Source organism: Hemibagrus wyckioides, linkage group LG06, assembly GCF_019097595.1.
Source record: "Hemibagrus wyckioides isolate EC202008001 linkage group LG06, SWU_Hwy_1.0, whole genome shotgun sequence".
In the NCBI taxonomy this organism is placed as follows: domain Eukaryota; kingdom Metazoa; phylum Chordata; class Actinopteri; order Siluriformes; family Bagridae; genus Hemibagrus; species Hemibagrus wyckioides.
The window spans coordinates 21,723,633-21,746,302 of NC_080715.1; the positions used below are offsets into that span (position 1 = coordinate 21,723,633).

The 22,670-nt window shown below is 39.8% G+C and overlaps 1 protein-coding gene across 3 annotated transcripts in view; it reads right to left on the reverse strand.

The window, feature by feature from the left end:
- myo16 (myosin XVI) overlaps window positions 1–22,670 on the reverse strand; it is a 122,705-nt gene that overhangs the window by 92,396 nt on the left and 7,639 nt on the right. The window contains exons 1-2 of one of the 3 annotated variants that reach the window (XM_058393040.1): window positions 17,929–18,287; window positions 4,830–5,090 (exon numbers count right to left, since the gene is read on the reverse strand). In XM_058393040.1, the coding sequence (XP_058249023.1) occupies window positions 4,830–5,090; window positions 17,929–17,956 (289 nt within the window). In that variant the 5' untranslated portion in view covers window positions 17,957–18,287. Of the gene's footprint in view, window positions 1–4,829; window positions 5,091–17,928; window positions 18,288–22,670 lie in introns of those variants that run through there. The other 2 variants (XM_058393042.1, XM_058393041.1) reach the window with 2 other exon arrangements.

The following is a 22,670-nucleotide window of genomic DNA, read 5'->3' on the forward strand; positions in this document are numbered from 1 at the left end:
TGCCTGATGGATGAGGGAGAAGCAGTGACAAGGTTTAATCAGCACACAGAGTCAATCACACACACAGAGACTGAGGGACGAGAGAGGGATAAAAAGAGTTGCACATGCAGCATGGTGTCTGCAATTCCACATCCAACTCAACATTAACAGCCAAAGCAAAGCTGGTCTCACTGCCACGCTTTGGATTGGCCCAAATTCAGCGACGGATTATGATGAGAAAAGACCGGTCAAATGGAGTCTGATTCCGGATAGATGGCGGGAAAGCAGCCGAATGACTGAAATGTGGACTAGGTGAGTGTTTCTGTAAAACATTATAATGTCCACATCCTTGTATAGCACTTAAAATTCAGCACCTTGGGTCACACGAGAGATTTGCAATTATATCCTAGAGGAAAGGAGAGAAATGTGCTTCAAGATGTTATAACTTCAACTTCAACCATGTGTTATATCCTTAAGGATGGAAAAATATTTTATTTTAATCTCTACTATAATCTGTTTGTAAGCCACACAAAATGGCACACACAAAATGTCAACGCAAAGCACACAATCAACAACCCTGAGGTCTAATGGGACTATTTACACATTTTAATCTTTAATTAATACAAGGTGAACAAAACAAATCAAATTTATTAGATAGATTATCAGGTGCATAATATCTCCAATGTTCTGCTCATGTTTTGGTTGCCTGGCAACTGCCTAGGCCAAAAAGTGGTAGCTAAAGTAATGTGAGATATTTAGCTAGATCAGTGTATTACAGTAATACAGACTGAAATGAATGGATTAGAAGAGTATAGTATATGGTTATCGCCATCTTTTTATTACTACTCGTGAGTCGCAACACTGCAAAGTGTCTAACGTTTGAAAATACACAGACTAGACATAACATCCCCCTTTTGCTGCCAAAGTAAACTCAGATGCACTGTGTATTCTGTGCACTGTGCACAGCATTAACTTCTTCTGCAATTTGAGCAACAGTAGCTCGTCTGTTGGATTGGACCACACGGGCCAGCCTTCACTCCCCACATACATCAATGAGCCTTGGCCGCCCATGACCCTGTCGCCAGTTCACCACTGTTCCTTCCTTGGAGCACTTTTGATAGATACTGACCGCTGTAGACCGGGAACACCCCACAAGAGCTGCAGTTTTGGAGATGCTCTGTACCAAATACCAAACCAACACTATTAGGGTTGCTCTAATTGTTGTTGTTCTTACTCTGGTTGTTAAATTTGCTTGGCTGCCAGACAACTACAAATTCTGCTAATTGTCCGGACATGAAATTTGCTTGTTCAGTTCACACAATCAAGCTGCTCAAACACAATAGACATGTAAAGAGAACAAAATTGAAAAAAGACATCTATTGCTAATCAGGCTAAAGTTTGATTGATGTCTTTCCTTTTATTACTGCCTTAAAAAAACTCATTTGTGATGGAAATATCTGACCAATAGACAAGAACAAAAGGAGCGTCTTTGTTTCTCAGCCTTGTCTCTCCTGATCTGTGGTGTGTGTGTGTGTGTGTGTGTGTGTGTGGGGAGCCAGCTGCAGTCCTCGCTGAAACAAAACATATCAGCTAGTCTTTTTATCCAGGCACTGTGGATTTGGCATTGCCTGTATCACCCACATCAAACACCACCACAAATCCTCTTGTAGACAGACATATCAATCCCTTTACTGCTGCCGACGTCCTGAAATCTTTTAAAACTCACAGCCCACATGTGTGACCACCAAAGCATCACAAAGAGTTCGCACTGATTAGGGAAGGACGAGCGCAAACAGAGCCTGCGTTAGATTTTCAGTGTACAGTGCTTCATTACAGAAAGAAATTATGGACAGAAAAACTAGGAACACGGAAACTTTAAATCTAGCAGATTCTGATAACCACTTTAGTTTTATTGTTAATCTAAATTAAAATATGACTCAGTGGTTAATAAACCCACAACAGACACCTCTGGCGCCTGCTTACTTATTTTTTAACAAGTGTACAAATCGTCTTGACACAATTTCACACTGATGCTTTCTGAATCTATTTAGCAACTGACTTGGAAGCCTGAAACCTAAATGGTGGCATAGAGCCATAAGAAATCAATAAGCAGAGCCAGTGGCTGGTCAAAAGGCATTTACCCGAGACACTAAGCATGTCTCTCTGCCTGAGAGAGTCTACAGTCCAGAACAAAAGCACTGGGCACTGCCAGATTGGTAATTAGTGTTTAGTAGGTGGGCTAAAGTTTCCATTCATCCCCAGCCAAAGGTGCCTTGTTTCCAACAGGAACACCAGCTGGTGTGGTGGACCAGCTGAACCCGGGCGGTAGCCAACGGGAGGCATTTATACACTGGCCTGCAAAGGCTGCTGGGAAATGTGACACAGATTTGTCCTGACAGCTGGGTAAACCACTAGCAGTGCAAATGATAGAAGGAGATGACAGAATGAAAGAAAAAGCTGGAAAGATGGAGACAAAGGAAACCTAGAATAGAAGTCATAGAAATCATCAGATCAGGTGATGATCCGTTTCTTCACTCAGCAGCTCTGATCTGGACACAGTGTAAATCAGAGGGTTCCAATACATTATCGTTTCTATAGTAACAGCTCATTCACAATGAGTAATATGGGAGACACAACACATATTCCAAGTCTAATAATAAAACCGACTGTTATTTAACAAAGAAAATGTCTCATTGTTGAGGTAGTAAAGCTTTCCGTACATAATATTTAAAGGAAGGAGACTCAGGGATCAGCACTTTGTAAATGTCAGGAAGTTTTCTGCCACCGGAGGACAGAGCTTTAGGACAGAGCTCTCTGAACTTTACAGTTTCTCGGTAATGTCACTGAATAAACTGAGCACGTGGCAAACAGCAGTGGATACGCTGTACAATAAACTAAAAGTTTACAAGATTTTGGGTTTATTAGGAATTATTAGGAAAAATTAGGAAAATTCGAAAGAATGTGAAGGAAAAAAAGAGGAACAGGAACATACATGAAACGTCCAAACCGTAAGTCCAGGGTTGAATAAAGCAAACAGGGCAGAAACAGGCAGAGATTAAAAAAGGGGGAATTAACAGTGATTATCACACAGTAATGTCACAGCAGAAAACATGTAGCATAGGTGAACAAAAGAACACACAGTGCTTTAATAGGGCGAATAACAGTCAAAGGCAGTAGGGAAGAGTTGAATGTGATCAAAAGTCTGGTGATTGAGAATGTGGGAGTGCTGGTGTCTGCTGGGAATTTGAGTCCATGGTGACCATGTCTGACAGCCGCATAGCAATGAAAACCGTTATGTTATGCACTGTGACAGATAACAAGACATGCTGCAGGGTTTTATTAACTTATTAAGTTCAAAAGAGAGAAAAAACTGAGAGGCTGGTGAGGGAATAAATGTTTAGAATTGCTATAACTATACTATACTATGTTCTAGCTCAGACACTCTACCTCATGTCTGTTATGTTCTAACTAATTCACACTTGTGTATGAATAATGTACCCTAGCTCATTAAATTATAGTCCAAGGAATTAAACTTTCCAAGCAAGCTAAGATGATACAGTAGCCGCAGTTCTAAACATCCTTATTGCAATTTAAATGTACCTTATCCAGAGCGACTTATAATTTATCTCATTTAAACAACTGAGCAATTGAAGGTTAAGGGCCTTGCTCAGGGGCCCAGCAATGGCAGCTTGGTGGTGCTGGGATTTGAACTCAAAACCTTCTGACCAGTAGTCCAACACCTTCACTACAAGCTACCACATCCTCACATGGCAGCTGTAGCATTTTATAGCAATATTTAAAAAATATATAATTTCATATCTATTTCAAACTGAAACGCAGTTGTACTCTTTGACTGTCTCATTCTCAGTAGTACATATAGAGACAATATCGCAAAAGGTATCAGATTGTCCACTAGGCATTACTTCATCAATATTCACTGATTTCTATTTCCTTTTCAAAACACAAAAACACAGCAAAAACATTACATGAAGCCCGTAATATTCAACTGACAAGCAAATGGAATTTGGTGACAATTAAGAAAACTAGTAATTGAACCCTTAAAGAGCTTACACAATTAGAAGGATTCAAAAAGCATAACCCTGTGATGACTCGAATACGATTCACGGGCTGCATTAGCACATGCCCACGGCCAGTTGTTCCTGCAGTTGGTAACTTAGCTATGCAAGGCTTTTAGACTAATCCTCTAACTTGCTCAATGTGCTAGAGGAAAATAAAGCTTTTTTTTTTGTACTTAATGGGATTCTCAAATGATACAGGGTATCATTCTCCGTAAAGTCAGAAATGAGAGTCCTCTTAGCTGTATATGTCCTGAGAGGATTGAAAATAACTCTTCGACTCCACCCTGCAACCTCACAGGCAGAAATAGCTGAGTTGGTTAAATGAAATTTTCCTGCTCCATCGCTCAGGAAGGGTGTGTGGCTGTCCAGTCCTGCTTGCTACACACAGAATATTAGCTTTGACTTGGCTATAATCAGTGTGAAGAATGACTTAATACCCAGAGGCTAATGGCTGAGCCTGCGTCTCCATGCCTTGCTAGAAATTAATTTTGCTTTTTTTCACCAGCTGAGGATTCCTTGCAGGCACACACCCACACACAAACACAATAATATAATAAGATCTGCAGGATAGTAGACACTTGAGCTTGAACTTGGAATGTACTGTAATACACGAAAACAGATGGGTCCCAAATGCTGCATGAACAAGCAGCCAAAAAAAAAAATTCAAGAGACTGTAGGTATCATTCAATATGTCTGACATTTATCATGTTTTATATAGACTACACACCGTCATTATTTTCAAGATTCAGAACACAGTGCCTCAAACCTCACCCTCTTTATCATCGTGGCGTATGATGGCGTCCTGGAGGATATCGGACAGGGAGAAGGTGATGGAGTGTTTCTTGCGCTGGCTGCTGAGAGGTTTGTGTGTGCTTTGTTTCTGCAGGGTCCGTTCACGCTCGTAGTACGCACGCAGCTGATCACAGCGCATCCGGCGCACCAGCCTCTGCCTCTGCCCCAGAGGTAATGACTCCAGCAGGCACTGGTCTATCTCCATGTTCTGCCTGAAGGCGTTACATAGCTGGAAACAACCTGAGAGCAAGACAAACAGACGGAGATGTTTTAATTAGGGATCAGTGTTTTAATCAGCAAAACAGATCAATCTTAGACCGTTTAAACAGAGTATTATGCAAGCACATTATTGTAGAGTAAACGTTTCATTAATATTCAGCAAGTCTTGGATCACCACTACTTCATAAACACCTTTGTGTGTCTGTTATGCCTTCACAAAAATGCAAATTTGTAGTCTTATTCCAGTGTCTAAAATAAATAGCTCTGGACATGAAATGACCAAACCTATTAGGGTTAAGAATGAATGTGAGATTATACTAAAGTTAAACTGGTTACAATAGCATCTATTTCTGTATATCTGCTGTTTTTTCACCACTGTTCCTTCCAATAGCTCACTAATGAAGCAGGTTAGCCTACTTAAAGGCTTTCTTCAAACGCTCTACTATAGCTGCCTTACGTTTCACAGCTTACGCCAACGCAGTGAGTCACTGGACTGGATTTCAGGGTTTGTGATTTGCAAGAAATGTGATTTGCATCATGAATGTGATTCAGAGATCATTTCCTCAAAATATGTTGTACTGCCACTGATAACAATTCATTGTTTATTAACTGTTTATTAAGCCAAGCCTTAATGCCAAAAGTCTTGCTTTTAAGGTTGAGTACAGTGTCGTATTAGCTCAAATGATACCCGTAATTCTAAACATCATCCAAAAAAAAAAGATAGAAAGAGAAAGAGGAAAATGGATAGAGATTTTCAATCTAGATTAAAGAATTCATATTTAAATCTGGATTTCTGTTTTGTGACAATGTCCCTTGTAAAAAGAGCAACAGAAATAAAACTGAACTGAATTGAATTGAGTGAGAAAGAGTGCTTTAGTGTATCAGGACACAGGAGAAAGGTAAGACATGGAGATAGTGTTCCTTTCATGCTCATGTGGTTTCCTGCATGTTTAAAATCTCATATTGATGAAGCTGTTTTTCTATTTAAGCCTTCAAGCAAAGACCCCTTCATTTTCAACACACACAAACACACACACACACACACACACACAGCAGCAGAGTGAGATTAATGTCATGACTCAGCATACTGAACACACTGCTGAACATGTCCTGAAAACAAGGCAAAAAGCAAAATGATTGCTTCCTAAAATATCTCTAAAAAGTGCTGACTTTAAAGATACAATGTTAAACTCATTACAAGTCCAATTATTCCTGAGTGTAAAAAAATGCTTCAATTTCCAGTCAAATTATTTATCTTGATGAATTATTGAAGCTTGAATCTCCTGAGAATCTGAGCGCATCGACTGCTTATCAAGTCATTTGCAGCAATCGCAAGGCTGCTCAGATTTCCCTTCCTGCTTGTACACCTCTCCTACTGAGCTGATCCGCCACATCGTACGTTACAATCCCATCACCTCACCCAGACAGAGAGAGACAAAGAGCACGTGAAAAGACTACACGACGGCAAGCTGGCTGAAAAGAGTGCAAACCTGCAGGAAAATAATGGGTTGGAGAAAGTTTGTTTGACCTTGGTGGGCCAACTGAGTCATCGCAATATGTACATCCATCAACTTTCCTAAGGCCTGGCATAAAAAAAATAAAAAGTTTGCTTTATGAGCAAGTTGTCTGAACTCTCAGACGCCGCTTTCCTTCTCTATGGTTGTGTGCAGACTTGTAATTACTGAGATAATTCAGGTCACTGGAAGCCCTTCAGCCAGGGGAACCATGGATTCAAAAGTCTGTCTTTGTAGATAAATCAGACGCCTCTCTCGACTCTAACCCTCTCTTTTACACGCATGGCCTTTCCTTTCCTCTTTTGTGTTTTACTCTCCCTCTCTTCCCGATTCAGCAGCTTGCTGCCAGCTCGTAAGCCATAAAACCATCAGCTATGTAACGTTGTGTACTTTTACTGTGAACATTCATACTCCTTTCTATTCGGTTCTGTGTTTTCGTCCTTTATTCGCAGCTGATTCATCTTTTTAAAGGGAGCTGTGGAGTGGGAGATGAGAGCGATGTAGATGTGTCATGCTGAAGATGAGATTTTCATTTAGTCTAAATGAGAACGTTTCCATAACCTTACCAAAAATCCACCGTGACAAAGCCTGTCAGCCAGACTCCTCTTTGAACCGGCGAAATGAGTCTGCAGACGGACGAGCGGTGGAGTGTTGTTCAGTGTGCTTATAACAGACAATGTGATCTAATATGGTGTGAAGAACACTTTATTACTGGGAGTAAATTGAGACCTTTAAGTAATCCAATTTCTCCCCTCCACGGCCATAAACCTCCTTTACTCTAGTGTTCTGATATACAGCTCGTGCTTGTCTTTGAACGTGATGAACCAGGTGTTAAACTTTACAGCTCACTTGTCTGACACCAGTCCTGGAGTGTTGAGGTCCAGTAAAATCTGACCATTTAACCCAGTATCCTGCTGCACCAGTCAAACCTGAGCTCTAACTGAGATTTATCTGAACAAACCACATACTGCCTTTGAGTTTTGAGTTTGAGAATTTCAAATAGAAAGAAACCGAAAAATATAACAGTTTTAACTTGTTCTATATTTGGTGCTACATAAAAATGAAATAAAGCCTTAAAATTCGATTCCATCGTAGCTGAACACTAAATAATTTCAACATGTGTGTTAGAACAGACTTCCAATCAAACTTACATGCAACTGGTGGATCAGATCAGTGAAAACTGGGTGTACAGGTCAAGAGAATTCCAGCTGCTCAAGTTTAAACAGCTTGGATCCTTATCTCTTAAAGGTGATGGCAGATATTACTGCTGAGCCCATTACTTTACATTATATCTTTAATCTGAGTCTTCTGTCACTGTCACACTCCATACGCAAAATTTGGGAAGCTGCTTATGTTCTGCACTTAGAATTAAACAATTATCATTACATTTCCAAACTTTAAGATCTGGCTAAGATCCTTGAATTTCTCCCTGGTAAATTAGCAGTTTTTATGTTTGATGTTGAAATATGAAGTGATATGAAACTGCACACTGGGTCAAAAATATTAGGAGGATATTTGTTTTAATATTGTTCATTAATGTTTAAGGAAATGTATTTTAGACCTCAGGAATTAAAGTAAACTTGTTTGATTGCAAGTAAACTCCACAGAGCCAGCTGACTTTTAATCTGAGGTTTCAACACTACATATAATTCAGAACAGGTTTGATCTGGTTCTGGACGCATTTCATTTTTTATCAACAAAGACACTCCACAACCAACCAGTTACGCTTCAAGGTGTAACGGGATCAAGCACTTCTGAACCTCGGTGTTTCAAAATACGAAACTGCTTTCATGACGTCCTTGCTTCTTTTTGAACTCCTCTTATAAGGAGTAATCACTGAAAAGGCAGATACGAGCGACTGCTGCAGGGGATTCACCGTCGGACTACCAGAAGAGGCTTGTTTATGCTAGCAGTCTTCGACGCTCTGTACAATCAACAGGATAATACGTTCTCAAATGGAAGTAGAAAAGATTTGTTGAGTTTCCAGTCTTCGTTTGCAAATGTCAATAAACACTGTCCTGCTTTACATCAAGCCTCTCGTTCCCTCATTTCAAAATTACAGAAAATTCTTCTTCTTCTTCTTTTTCTTCTTCTTCTTCTTCTTCCAGGTTTCGAAACACGTCACCTTTCAGATACATAACCTGTACTGTACCATCATTATGTCTGAGAAAGACTTATCCACAGCAGACACAACAGCTTGTGTGTAAATGTGTAGTATTTACTGTGAACAAAGGCTAATTATCGAAAATTGGTCAAAAAGTTTATTATTGATATTGGATTTTTTCGGTTAAATAACAATAACAATTTATCACAACCCTAGTTAAATAAAAATCACTTAGGCCACCAACCTGTTTTCCTTAAAATAACTAAAGGTGTCCCCCAGGGTTCCATTTTACAACCTATTGTTTTTTATATATGTATATATATATATATATATAGCTCTGGAAAAAAATAAGAGACCACTGCCCAATCTCCAGATTTGAACCAGATTTGAATCTCCAGATTTGAAAACCTCTGGAATGTCATCAAGAGGAAGATGGATGGTCACAAACCATCAAGCAAAGCTGAGCTGTTTGCTTTTTATAGTGGTATAAAGTTCCCCAACAGCAATGTGAAAAACTGGTGGAGAGCATGGAGCCAAAACGCATGCAAATCGGGGTTATTCCACCAAATACTGATTTCTTAATGTTATTTAGCCAAAGAATTAACACAATTTGTTTACAAATTATTTGCATTGTGTTTTATTTGAGTTATTAAAGCTCTGCAAATACTGCATGATCTTTGGTTATTTTGATGTGTGGTCATTTCCTTTAAATATACACTCTAAATAACAATAGTGATATTTTGAATTTAGGAGAAATATTGTCAGCAGTTCACAAAAAATGAAACAAAACTGTTCATCTCACCAATACATGCACATGGAAGAAAAAAAACATAAGAAACTGATTATTTTGCAGTGGTCTCTTATTTTTTCCAGAGCTGTAGACATTCAAGCAAGATTACAATTGTATGCAGATGACACTATTATTTATGCATACACTCCCTCCATGGTATAAACAGCGCAAGAGTTTCAGATTGCATTTTAAGTCGTTACAAACCGCTCTGTCAAGTTTACAAATGGTTTTGAATGCTCAGAAAAAAAAAGTCCTTGGACTTCTCACACCCAATTGTAAATCCATTGAAAGGGTGTTCTCGTACTTGGGTACCTGGGTACAAGGATGAATGACAAGGAAAAAAGTGGAACAGAGGCCAAGAAAAAAGTTTGTCTGTGATTAGTTATGGAGATCTATATGAATGCAGCCTCTTCAATTTTACCAAGCCTTGTATTAGAGCACCTTGCATACTTAGGTTTTATGGACATTGTTGATCACCTGCAAAAAAAGCAATGGTATATTGTTATCTATAACACTATAGCTGGTAAACTTCCAGCCTATCTTTGTACCCTTCTTTTGTCTTCTCCAAGCGGCAGATATTTAATGTACCCCAGGCTTTGACAAATATGAGTTTAGGCAAAAATAATGTACAGGATTATTGGGTCAGGCACATCACAGAAAATAATGACGGTAATAAAGTCTGCAATTTTCTAATGGACACATACAGTATGTAGAGCTCAGTATTTAAATGAGAATCCAGAGTGTCTAACCATAGCATAGTTGAAGCTTCTTGTAATAAAAGCTTCTTCTTGACTTCTCAAATCAATCTGGTTGATTGATGAGTGCACCACGTTATTACTCCAAAACTCCACAAAAGACATACAGATACTTGCCGAAGTAAAACCAGGTCCTGAGACACCGTTCATCCCAAAATATCCGTCCAGTAATAACAAATCCATCCACACTTCTCCCGGAGGGACTGCCTCCACCCGCTGGATCTGGCAATCTTGATAAGGTCACTCGTCATGATAAGGTCACCCCATTGCCGTACTTTGCAGATCACTGCCAGCGTGATTTTCCTTCTCTGAGACAGAAAGCCGAACTGAGATGCTTATCATCCACTAGCTGACAGACAAAGCTTGAAGATTGATATTGCTATGAGCTCAAAACACTTTGTGAAGGATCTCAGGGAGTCTACTTTCAACCTCTCCCACCTGTTTTGCCTAAAAGACAACAGACACAACGGCTGTCTGAAAGACAACGAAGTTAGCATAAGCCATGAAAAGGCCAAGCTAATCTGTTTACCTCCCTGCAGCATACAGCTCTTTTGACTACTGTTTATTTAGATCAAAACAAGAGACCTTTTCAGTTCTCTTTGCCCGGGTTGATGTGGATTGTCAGGAAGTTTCAAAGGAAAAATTAAAACTTTACTAAGGTCAAAACAGGTTCAGACTCTAAATACAGATGACGAAATACACCAAAATAAAATAAGGACGAAAATGAAACAGATACACCAGCTGGGTGCCTGCGATCAGAGGCTGTGCATGGAGTGTTAATACACAATTGGCACAATGAGCTTATGACCCGATTCTAGAGAGATGTTGTGCAATGGGATCTTTACGATACAATCCCAAAAACTAAATATGAAAATGTCTGTAGAAAACAATCTAACAGCGGTGAGATTTGTGAACAGAAGTGTGAATACGAGTGACTGTGAGTAAACGCTCTTCAGAGGGAAGTAGCAACTAAAACCAAGTAAAAGATAATCTTTAAATATTCTATATAGTGCTAGATCACACTCTTTCAAACTTTGGTGAAAATGACACTCATATGTCTCAATTTTACATTTAGTTAGCCATTAAGAACCTCCTTAACCTAATTTCAACACTGTACCCTCTTAAACTCATGAGTCTCATTTAGAGTTTTAGTTGGTTATAGAAATCCTTTCCCTAATCCCTTGTTTTTCTTTACAGGCAACCTTTCTGTACTACACCCCATACCATCAGTGAAACATGGACATATCAGATCTGGATACTTTAAGCTCCTGCTCTTGAGACTTGTGTTAAAACTGGCGTTTTAGAAACAGACATCTGCTCTTAAGGTTTTTCTTGAAGGCAGAGACACTGTTTTCACTTCCAACTCCCAACTGCGGCCATTTGACAGTTGATCCTGCAGACAAATTCTGTTTACTACCCACTGGCTGTGAAAATATACCCAAATGTTTTAAATTACAGGAACGTTAGAGAGAATATCAAGAGAAATATCAAGTATGAATGTACAAGTTTAGTGAAAGTTACTTTTTCACAGAACAATGGCTTTATTCATCAAAGCTGCATACCATCAAACCTTGTTTATAAAACAAGGAATATTCAAAATCAAGGAAATGACTTTCCTTATCATCAGTTTCATTTCTGACACATCTCTACAATGAATCTGAACTCAATTAAGCAACTGGGTTAGGGTTATGCTTCATTCGCAGTTAAATAATGATTATGAATAATTATAGAAAGTATAATAATAATACTGATAAAAATAGAATATATGTTGAGTCAGATTTAGCTAAACATATTACATATGCTTATACATGCTTATACTTGATTAAAACATGTTGTAATGAATGTGGATGCTGCTGAACTCCGGCAATGTGAATTAGCTCAGTGTTCGCTTTTATTCAGAAATTTGATATATGTATACACACCGATTAGTGTCATGCTTTGGACAATGTTCTGCTGGGAACCCTTGGGTCCTGCCATCCATGTGGATGTTACTTTGACATGTACCACCTACCTAAGCATTGTTGCAGACCATGTACACCCTTTCATGGAAATGGTATTCCCTGATGACTGTGGCCTTTTTCAGCAGGATAATGCACCGTGCCACAAAGCAAAAATAGTTCTGGAATGGTTTGATGAACACAACAACGAATTTGAGGTGTTGACTTGGCCTCCAAATTCCCCAGATCTCAATCCAGTAGAGCATCTGTGGGATGTGCTGGACAAACAAGTCCGATCCACCCCACCTCACAACTTACAGGACTTAAAGGATCTGCTGCTAACATCTTGGTGCCAGATACCACAGCACACCTTCAGGGATCTAGTGGAGTCCATGCCTTGATGGGTCAGGGCTGTTTTAGCAGCAAAAGGGGGACCAACATGATATTAGGCAGGTGGTCATAATGTTATGCCTGATCGGTGTATATGATATGTGATCAATCAATATATGATCAATTCATGCCTGATTTATAAAAACAAACTGTGTTAATGTTACACAATTCAGTCATGTGGAATCAACATTCACATTTATAAAATGTAAATTCAGTGAGCTCTGTTTTTCAGTAACATAAATAACAACAATGAAAGAAAGTTACTTTAATCATCACAACTGCATTGAAATCTCAGATGTAGGTAATAGGGTTTAGTGTCTACACACTATTATTCATTCATTTTCAGGAAGCATTTTATCCTTGTCAAGGTCATAGTGGATCAGGAGACTATCCCAGGTAGAGTGGGCTTGAGGTGGAAATACACACACCAGTCTATTGTGCACTCACACATGCACACATATAGACACACACATGGACACACCTAGAGTCAGTGTGTGTTTGGACAGGTTTAGGCTATCTCTATGCATGTTTTGAAAGGAAAACAAAGAACAGGTGAAACAGGTGGATCTACCATCCTATGGGCAACAGGTAATTTGTAAATGTGTGTCCAGTTTGCACTTCATGCTTCATTTGATTAATAGGTGGATTTGTGTGTAAGAGGTACCATGGAGTACTGACCTGGATGCTGACTTTGGAAGTTGAAGTCAATTTTAATATTTAACACTAAAATATGCTTTTTTGGTAGCATACTTTTCAGAATAATTTCTTTCACTGTTTCGTATTTTTTTCCATGAAATACTACATGAAAATCTTAATACCTGTCTTTATGTTTGTACCAAACTTTGACAAAAGCATGTCTAACTTATTTTATCTTCACACTGTATTTTCCCGCTTCTCTCTTCCTCAGATATTGGTACCCTGCTGAACAATATAGTAAAACACCTGCATACATGAAGATGTGTATAATGTAAATGAGATGTACAGTATATGAGATTACCTGGCATGCTGTCTACTGTGCATGTTTTCTCATCATTCCACACATTCTGATCTCACTGTGCCACCATAGCATGTCATGTGTATATGCATCAGAAGCAATTTCCCTTTCTGAGGTGATGGTCATAAATGTTATAAGTGTGCCTCTATTTTCTGTATCTGTCTCTGAGATCTTTTCAACTTCCACAATTTTACCTTTTCACAGTAAATCTCCATATTATCGTATCCATGGAAGCTAACACTAAATAATGCTAATGCTAAGCATTATGGGAACTGAGGTGAATCATTCACACACATGCTAGGCTTATGAAACAGTGTTGTTTACGCTTTCTTTACCAAACAGAGTAAACATGTTCATAAACGCACATACGCAAACAAAAAAACACACACAGGGAGTCTATGATGACTGCAGTGTAGAATTACACACAAAGCTACTAAAAGGAATGTTCTATGCAATGTCAAACCTAGAGCAAATGAGATTGATAACATTCTCAGCAAGACACACTGCTTGCCTCCTCCAACAAAATGTCAAGCAAAGGAAAGAGAAATCTTTCCTTAACTTCCGTTCCCAACTCCCTGCACGTAGCTAATTTATAAAATCAAAATCTTTGACGTAGAAAGGAAACTAACACACATGAAAAAGCACAATGGCGGCATGAGCCAGAGGATCATTAACAGAAGAGAATTAGCTCATGACTCCCTGCACTCACTATCTCAGAGCAGCAGTTATGTAGGACAGTAGAGTAGTGGAGCAGTCCAGACTGACACACACTGCATACTGGGATATGGTATTATGGAGTACTTCTGCCCTCAGAGTGAACAACCTAAATCTTCCTGCAATTAGGACTGGAGTAATTGTTACTTGGATCAGATGCCAAGCCATACCTGTAGTTCTCATCCTAAGGAAAAACCTCTTTTTTTACTATCCAAACTTGCATAGTCTAGTCCAGTCTAGTTCTGTCCACCCCAAGCCAAACCCATTAATCTAGCTCATACGGTCCATTCAAGTCCAGTCCATTCTAATGCAGTCCAAGCCAAGCCAATCTATTCCAGTCCAGCCCTGTCCATACCAGGTCAGTCCAGGCTAGGCCAAGTCAAGCCAAATCAAACCAAGCCATGGTCTGTCACACTAAGCCAATCTAGTCCAAGCTTAGTCCAGTCCAAGCCAAATCCAATACAACACAACCAAGTCCGGCCTAGCCAATTCCTGTCCTACCCAAGCCCATCAGGTCAATTTTCCACCACTTCTGCCAGTCTTATTCCCCAATTCCCAGCTTTCAAGGCATCCTGTTTTTTTTTTAAAAAAATTGTTACCTGTTTTGTTGGTATGGATTCAGCTGTTTAACCCTATTTGGTTGGATTTGACCCTTTGCTATGAGTTCTTCTTGGTGACACTAACTGAACCATTTAAGCTAAACTGCTGCAGTCTTAAAAGTTACCTAGTCGAATATAAGAGATGTGAATTCACAGCTCAATTCCAATTGCATTTCTAACTACCACTGAACATTTATCGAAACATCTCCTATCAACCATCGGTTCCCCTTCTTTACACATTTGTCCTTATCATATGTGAGCGCCTCTCAGCTGGAGTGATTTTATCACCAGTACTCACAGACTCCATAACTGGTTTATAGAATATAGTAAAACATGGAGCCTTTGGGCAGGGCAGCGTTATGTCATGTGACCTGAACATGAACACAGTAGGTCTGCATAATGGACTATTTCTTAATATCATCACTATATTGATTTTTGCAATTAGTACTCTGGATTAATGATAGGCATACAGTAAATACATTGTATATTAAAATACATACATTCATTTAAAATATTTTCCCAGTAAGTCTAATTATCACAATATTTAGATTTGCTTAAAAAAAGTGACAGCAAAACAGTATTAAAAACACACTGTAAAATACAAAAGCTTGAGTTTGTAGAGTAGAAGAAAAACTAATATTGGACCAGTATCATAATATTCTGTTCTGCCCTTATTGCACAGCTCAAGAACAGAGTATGATACAGTGCATGAGATTCTTAAATATCAGCTATTTATATGAACAGGAAGTATGCTTCTTAGGAAATATATATATTTTTCCTCAACAGTTCTTCCCCCTGTTCTCCAGGATATAAGGTATTGATTTAGACTGCCATATCCGACACAGGCTGCAGTTAATAACAGACACATGCTTAAATTAGACTGTATGAATAGACATATCTTTGTTTCGCATGCACACACAAATACTCGCACTCACGTACACACACACACACTCACACACATATATACACACACACATCAACAGCTGGACGCAGCATACACAGACGTTCAGACTAAGATGTTGAACTGTATTCATCCTGGAAGGACTGCTATGGGAAGAGACAGCGCTGGATGTTTAACCTCTCTCATGTCTCTTACACTACTCATCAAACCCTGTGGGGCATCTGCATGAGAAACGAGTCTCACACGCACATACACATACAAACTGACACAAAGCCTGACGAGTGTGCTTTTCTGCTGATATAAAGTGTTGCTTCACAATTACACACCCACACAGCGAGTCCGAGCCTCGTGTATTCTCGCACTGCTTACAGCCACATAAATGCACAGCAGGCAAATCCATCACTCCCTCTGCTGCACACTGCCTAAACAAAACCACACACACACATACACACAGTCCAGTCTGTGATCTGCCAGCTCTGCACCTGACTGTGCAACCTTGTCGTTTCTCCTTCAGGTTGTCTCTGGCACTGGATGTAAAAGAGTCCCAAGCTGTCCAATCACACTGGATGAGAGAAAGAGAGAGGCAGCTACAGCTGACGGTTAGCTACATGGCATAATCAATTCGGTTTATAATCAGATAACGCTGTCAAAATGTCTGTGATGCTTCTCAGTCTCAGTCGGAATGGAATCTTGGACTGAAATTTTCTCCTTTTCTTCTCACTCTTGGGGTGATCACATTTTAAAGTGCTAGAACTTTACTTCTGGTTGAGATTCATGCAAAAGAGAATATGTAGCTTTCAAAACTTCTTAATAGTATATATATATATATATATATATATATATATATATATATATATATATATATAGGATGGGAACTAATGCCCACAAAACCACAAATTGACTGGTCTTGTAAAAAAAAACCTTTTGCTTTCTTAGCTGCTTTACTAGTTATTACCTTATTATTATTACCATATTACCTTGCTATGCTTTATGCTAGCATGTGTGTGGGGTAGGGGGGGTGATGGGTATGTGAAACAGCAGTGCTGTCTCTTCCCATAACAGTCCTTCCAGTATGAGTGCAGTTCAGTATGTTAGCCTGAACGGCTGTGAATACTTGGTCCATCTGTTGACGTGTGTGTGTGTGTGTGTGTGTATCTTGATGAGGACAAAATGCCCACACAAGGATAAGAATAACTGACAGTTTTGGCATTGTGAGGACATTTAACTGGTGCCCATAAGGAACACTGTTTTTTTGGTAAGCTGCAGCTTTCCATATAAAAGACTAAAACAGCCATTAGTGTTAGATTTAGGTGTAGGTGTAGATATAGCATTTATAATGCATTATAATTGTGTCAATGGAAGATTAGCACCAAGATAGGATGTGCATGTGTGTGTGTGTGTGTGTGTGTGTATGTGTGTGTGTCCCTGCAATGAGCTGCTGATGAGCAACCTGTCAAGCTGAAAAAAGGAGAGATGAAGGAGTGCATTTTGTGAATGCAGATAAAAAGAGAGGCGGGGTAAATGGTGGAGTTTAACAACCTCCTTTCATCCAGCTGTGCCACAAAACAATCTCTGAAAATCCCTTTTTGTCTTTGAGCATCTCTCTGTTCTCTTTCTCTCCCACATCACACGCTTTCATTCTTCTCATTCATTACCCCTTTATCTTACCAGTCTCTATCTCTCTTTTCATGTCAGTCCCATCCTTCTTTCCTTCACATGCACCCGCACACACATCCCAACGTGCGAATAGCCTGCCGTGGCTGTCAGACTGTCACACTGTTTCCCCGAAGTTCCCCCAGACACCCATGGGAGATCTCTTCACACCTGCCGCAATCACCGCTCAACTTTTGCATGGCTGCCGCATCCTGCAGCTACTTCACTCACTCACTCTCTCACACACACACACACACGTTACAAGCTCTCCAAAAAGGCTTTGAGGATGCTGCTCCATGGCAACATGCACACACCATGTGCAGAAAGGGTGCAATACAGTAAGGAAAAGCCTGTTTTTAGTCGTAATCATTACAGATGTACACGCGCAGTCCATACACACACGCGCGCGCACACACATACATCAATCCTCTGCAGGAAGGCGCGCGCTGCTGCGATGACATCATTGCCAAAGTGAGGACATGCAGCAGGAAAGTGGCGCGGTACTTACAGCATTTGATGAAGCGGTAGTGTGACATGTTCTCCTTGTCAGGGCGCCGGAGCGACAGGCTACAAACCGGCAAAATGCAGCATTTAGCTCGTCTTCACCGCCGTGTGCATTATTCACGCGCGCAAGGGTTGCAGAGCCGGTTCTCGCCTCCAGCCTGCCTTTCTCTCTCTCCTCTCTCTCTCTCTCCGACTGACTCACTCACCCACTCTCTCTCTCTCTCTCTCTCTAATTCCCTCTCTTTCTCGGCGTCAGGATGCAGCAGCGGCGCCTCTCCTCCTCAACGCCGCTCCTCTGCGCGACCATGACCGCAGCACGTGCTGCCGTAATGCCGCTGAGTGACGCGACATTAGCCCCGCCCACAGACGCGACCACGCCCCCTCTCTCCTTCTATCACGGCCGCGCGCAGTCGCCACACACTTCTGCGTTACCCATCACACGCGCTCGTACCCTCACACACCTTCACCCATGAGACCGAGAAAAAGGAGGGAAGAGGAAAATAGAGACGAAAGGAGGGTAGATAGGAAGATAAAGGATGCGAGGGATAGAAGAGTAGATTTGGAGACATGAAGAATGGACACAAATAGGAGGGAAAGGTATAAAAATGGAGGTTTAATGAAAAAACGGATTGGAAAGAGAGCAAGGGATTAGGAGCGGGAGAAGCTGGTGCTGCAGTGCGGATCCTGCAATCCTGACAGTTTAACTTCAATTGCATTTCACTGACCACAAATTAGCCTTGATAATCTGACCTCTATTTTCCAGCAAGCAAACAACCATGACAGCCTCCATCTTCTACTAACTGGAGGGTTAGAAGAATGTGTGTGAATGAGTGTGTACATGTGAGTGTACATATGTGTACCTATGTGTTTTTTGTGCAAATAGACATTTTGCATGTAAATGTTGAATATGTAACATGCACAGCCAAGCCTGACAGAGTTCTCTGATCTGGCATCACATTTAATTGGCAGTCTGTATATATGAGTAGACTACTCCAAGTTTGACGGGATAAAGAGCAATTTCAGGGGGTGGATTTGGTGGTTCTTACTAGGTTAGAGGCAGTTCGCCTCAAATGCAACATATGTGTATGTAATGTAATGTATGTAGGTTGTCTTATGTTGCAGTCATTGTTTTGCGTGAACCACTTTCACTCAAAACAAATCCACTCATCCAGTGCCACAGGGGAGGAGGAGTACAGAAGAGAAATGATTAAGATGAAATAAAGATGTCAGAGAGAGAGAGTTTCTATTAATAAAATCAGAAACAAAGATTAAATCCAGATGTTACCATCTGTATAGAAAGTAGGATATAAAACAGTGACATGGTTAAAATTGCCTACAAGACTCCAGCTTTGTAAACAATGCATGAAAATTAGAGACCTTTCAGGCCAACCTGAAGACAACTGGAAATGAAAATGGTTAGAAAAGGGGATCTATTCAGAGGCGTAATATGTCAGTGAACATTATACTTTACCCTTTACATGTGTTATTTACACAAGGTCATGCCTTATAGATTGTCAACAACCATTCTGGATCACTGCAGGAGCTCAGACTCCTCTCGCCTCAACCTGTACTACTACCAGACCCCCTGCAGCTATAAACAGCAAAACACACATACACACACACACACACACACCTGGGGCAGGTAGAATTGTCAGCTCCTGTCCCAGTTTCAGCCTCTAGAGAGTCAGCCCTGAAAGGTTGGGAGGTCAAAAAGGAAATTTGCAGTGACTGAAACAAAATGAATGGTGACATCTACCTTTTCATCCCTGCCATGTTTCTCCAAGCTTTAAATAAAAGACAGAAGAGAGCTTTTGGCAGATAGAGGGCCTCGTGTACAAGGTGAAAAGAAGAACAATGGCATCCTTATTTACACTAAATGCCAGCGTGGAGACGATGGTAAAAAGAATTGCACCTGAGGATGACATGTGAAGCAAAATGTGATTGTCTTTGTATGTTACAAATGTCAGGGCTTAGATACTCCTGGGAAATGCATATGTAGTAATGGCTGTCAGTTTTCAAGGTCTATGCTTCTGGACTGTAGAGCAAGAGACAGAGGGGAGGGGAGAGAGATCTGATGAAAAATGCAAAGTTCTGTTCATTTTACTTTAAAAAAAATCATGGTGATGTATTTAATCACAGCACAAGGTTTGTTACAGTGGCCAAAAAGAAAAATATACAACCAGATTTTCTATAGGTAGACACAGCCAAATGAGATAACCCACTGATTAGGGCTATAAGAGCTGGATAAAATCCTAATACTTCCTGTGAATCACCAACATAAATAGAAAGTGGCTTTAAATGGTAGAAAAAGTAACGCCTGCCCTTCTGAAAGACTGCAATACATCACTGTCTACAAGCATGACCAGTACTACAAGCATCTGGACCACAAATGTTCTAGACATTTATTAGTCCTTTTAGCATAATGAAAAAGAGATCCACAGATAAAAAGGTCATCTAATGGTCATTAATAACACCAGCCATCCAGTTCATACTTCCCCAGGGCTCACTTGAGGATGTCATTGCTCATTACTCAAATGGCTCCTGTTAGACAAAGTGCAATTTACAGACACCTTTCCTATCAGTTCATGAACTAGCATTGAACTAGATAACAAACTACAATGTTCAGATATCTGTCTGGAAAAATAAAAAGCTTTGAAAGACCACAGGGTCACATATTAGACATTAATTCACAGTTAATTAAAGAGAAAAAAACCTGTGCTGTTACAGGAAAATAATCAACCACCCAGAGTTGTTTTATTCCTCTTATACTACAGTAATGTGCCAAGGAACAACATGTATGTTTGAATCATTTATAGTTATGTGTTATGTTATGGAACAACCACCATATAAATGCATCTGTACCTTGTTTCTGTAGAAAGGATATTTAATTGTGAGCTCATTAATACAAAGCTTGCAGACAGCTACAGTCAGAGACATGCTGTTATTTAAAGGAAAGGGAACAGTGCTGTGGTGTAAGTGTGTTTATAGTTAGTGAACACAGCAGTTCAGAAATGTCTGGAAATGTTAGCAGCATATTGGTCTAACTGCTTCAGACTTAAGTGTTATCAGTTTTTGGAACTGTTTGTGAATGGATCTAAATATCCATTTTTACTCACCATTTGTTTCTGGTTTTGTCTCCTTTAATACCCAGATCATGTGTTTTTTGAGTAATTGAGTTTAGGTATCTAGTTATCTTTGTACCTGGCATAAACACAGAATACTTGCACTGTAAGATACAACATCCACTGAACCCCTACAGCACTCTACATTTACATTTCTGGCATTTGGCAGATGCCGAGTGACTTTTTATCACTTTTTATGCACCTGAGCAATTGAGCATTAAGGGCCTTGTTCAGGGGCCCAGCAGTGGCAGCTTGGTGGATCTGGGATTTGAACTCGCAACCTTTCGATCAGTAGTCCAACACTTTAACCAATAAGCACCGACATCTGCAGTGATTTCTGACGTTCTCTCATTATGTGTTCATATATATTTTGCTTTTTAAGATTAAAAGCATATTTCATTCATTTTACTAATCAATTTCCAGAAAATTAGAATGTTAGTTATTAAGGAAGAGCAGTTTACACCTACAATATGAAGTAAGCATATGCTTATACTGTTACTTAAAGCACTAAGAAGCTGTTAATGTTGAAAGATAATTGTTATATTCCTTACCTATATTTCCATTTATTGACAAATTAATAATGTGCCACATATACACCGATCAGCCATAACATTATGAGCAGTGAGAGGTGAAGTGAATAACACTGATTATCTCCTCATCATGGCACCTGTTAGTGGGTGGGATATATTAGGCAGCAAGTGAACATTTTGTCCTCAAAGTTGATGTGTTAGAAGCAGGAAAAATTGGTAAGCGTACGGATTCAAGTGAGTTTGACAAGGGCCAAATTGTGATGGCTAGACGACTGGATCAGAACATCTCCAAAACTGCAGCTCTTGTGGGGTGTTCCCGGTCTGCAGTGGTCAGTATCTATCAAAAGTGGTCCAAGGAAGGAACAGTGGAGAACAGGCGACAGGGTCATGGGCGGCCAAGACTCATTGATTTATGTGGGGAATGAGGGCTGACCCGTGTGATCCGATCCAACAGACAAGCTACTGTTGCTCAAATTGCTGAAGAAGTTAATGCTGGTTCTGATAGAAAGGTGTCAGAATACATAGTGCATGATGGGTCAGGGCTGTTTTGGGAGCAAAAGGGGGACCAACACCAATATTATGCAGGTGATCATAATGTTACACCTGATCGGTGTATAACAGCATATATAATATATATTAAAGGAGCTGCAATAAAATGAGATGTCCTATATATGGAATCATGAAATCTTAATTAATTATAGAGGGAAAAAAGATGGCTTTACAGTAACTTTAAGTATGTATATAATTATGTATTATAAGTAATATAAATATCCAGTATTTTCCTCTGTACACTGTGTATGAGTGTGTATGATTGGGTGAGTGCTTAAAAAAAAGAGTGTAATCAGGACCCCACTGGAAGCTGCGTGAATAATATTTAAGCATCTTTCTGATTAGGTTTCTGTTTTCTTATCAACATGGTTGTCAGTCATTATTCTTCCAGTGTCCTTTAATTTTTCCTTCATTTTGCTACTTCTTGTATACTAATACATACACTACACATCAATTCATTTAAGCTAATAGCAATTCTCATCTTACAATCCGTAGGTACATAAGGTCTAGGATGTCAATTTTGAGAAAAATCATTGTAGAAACTA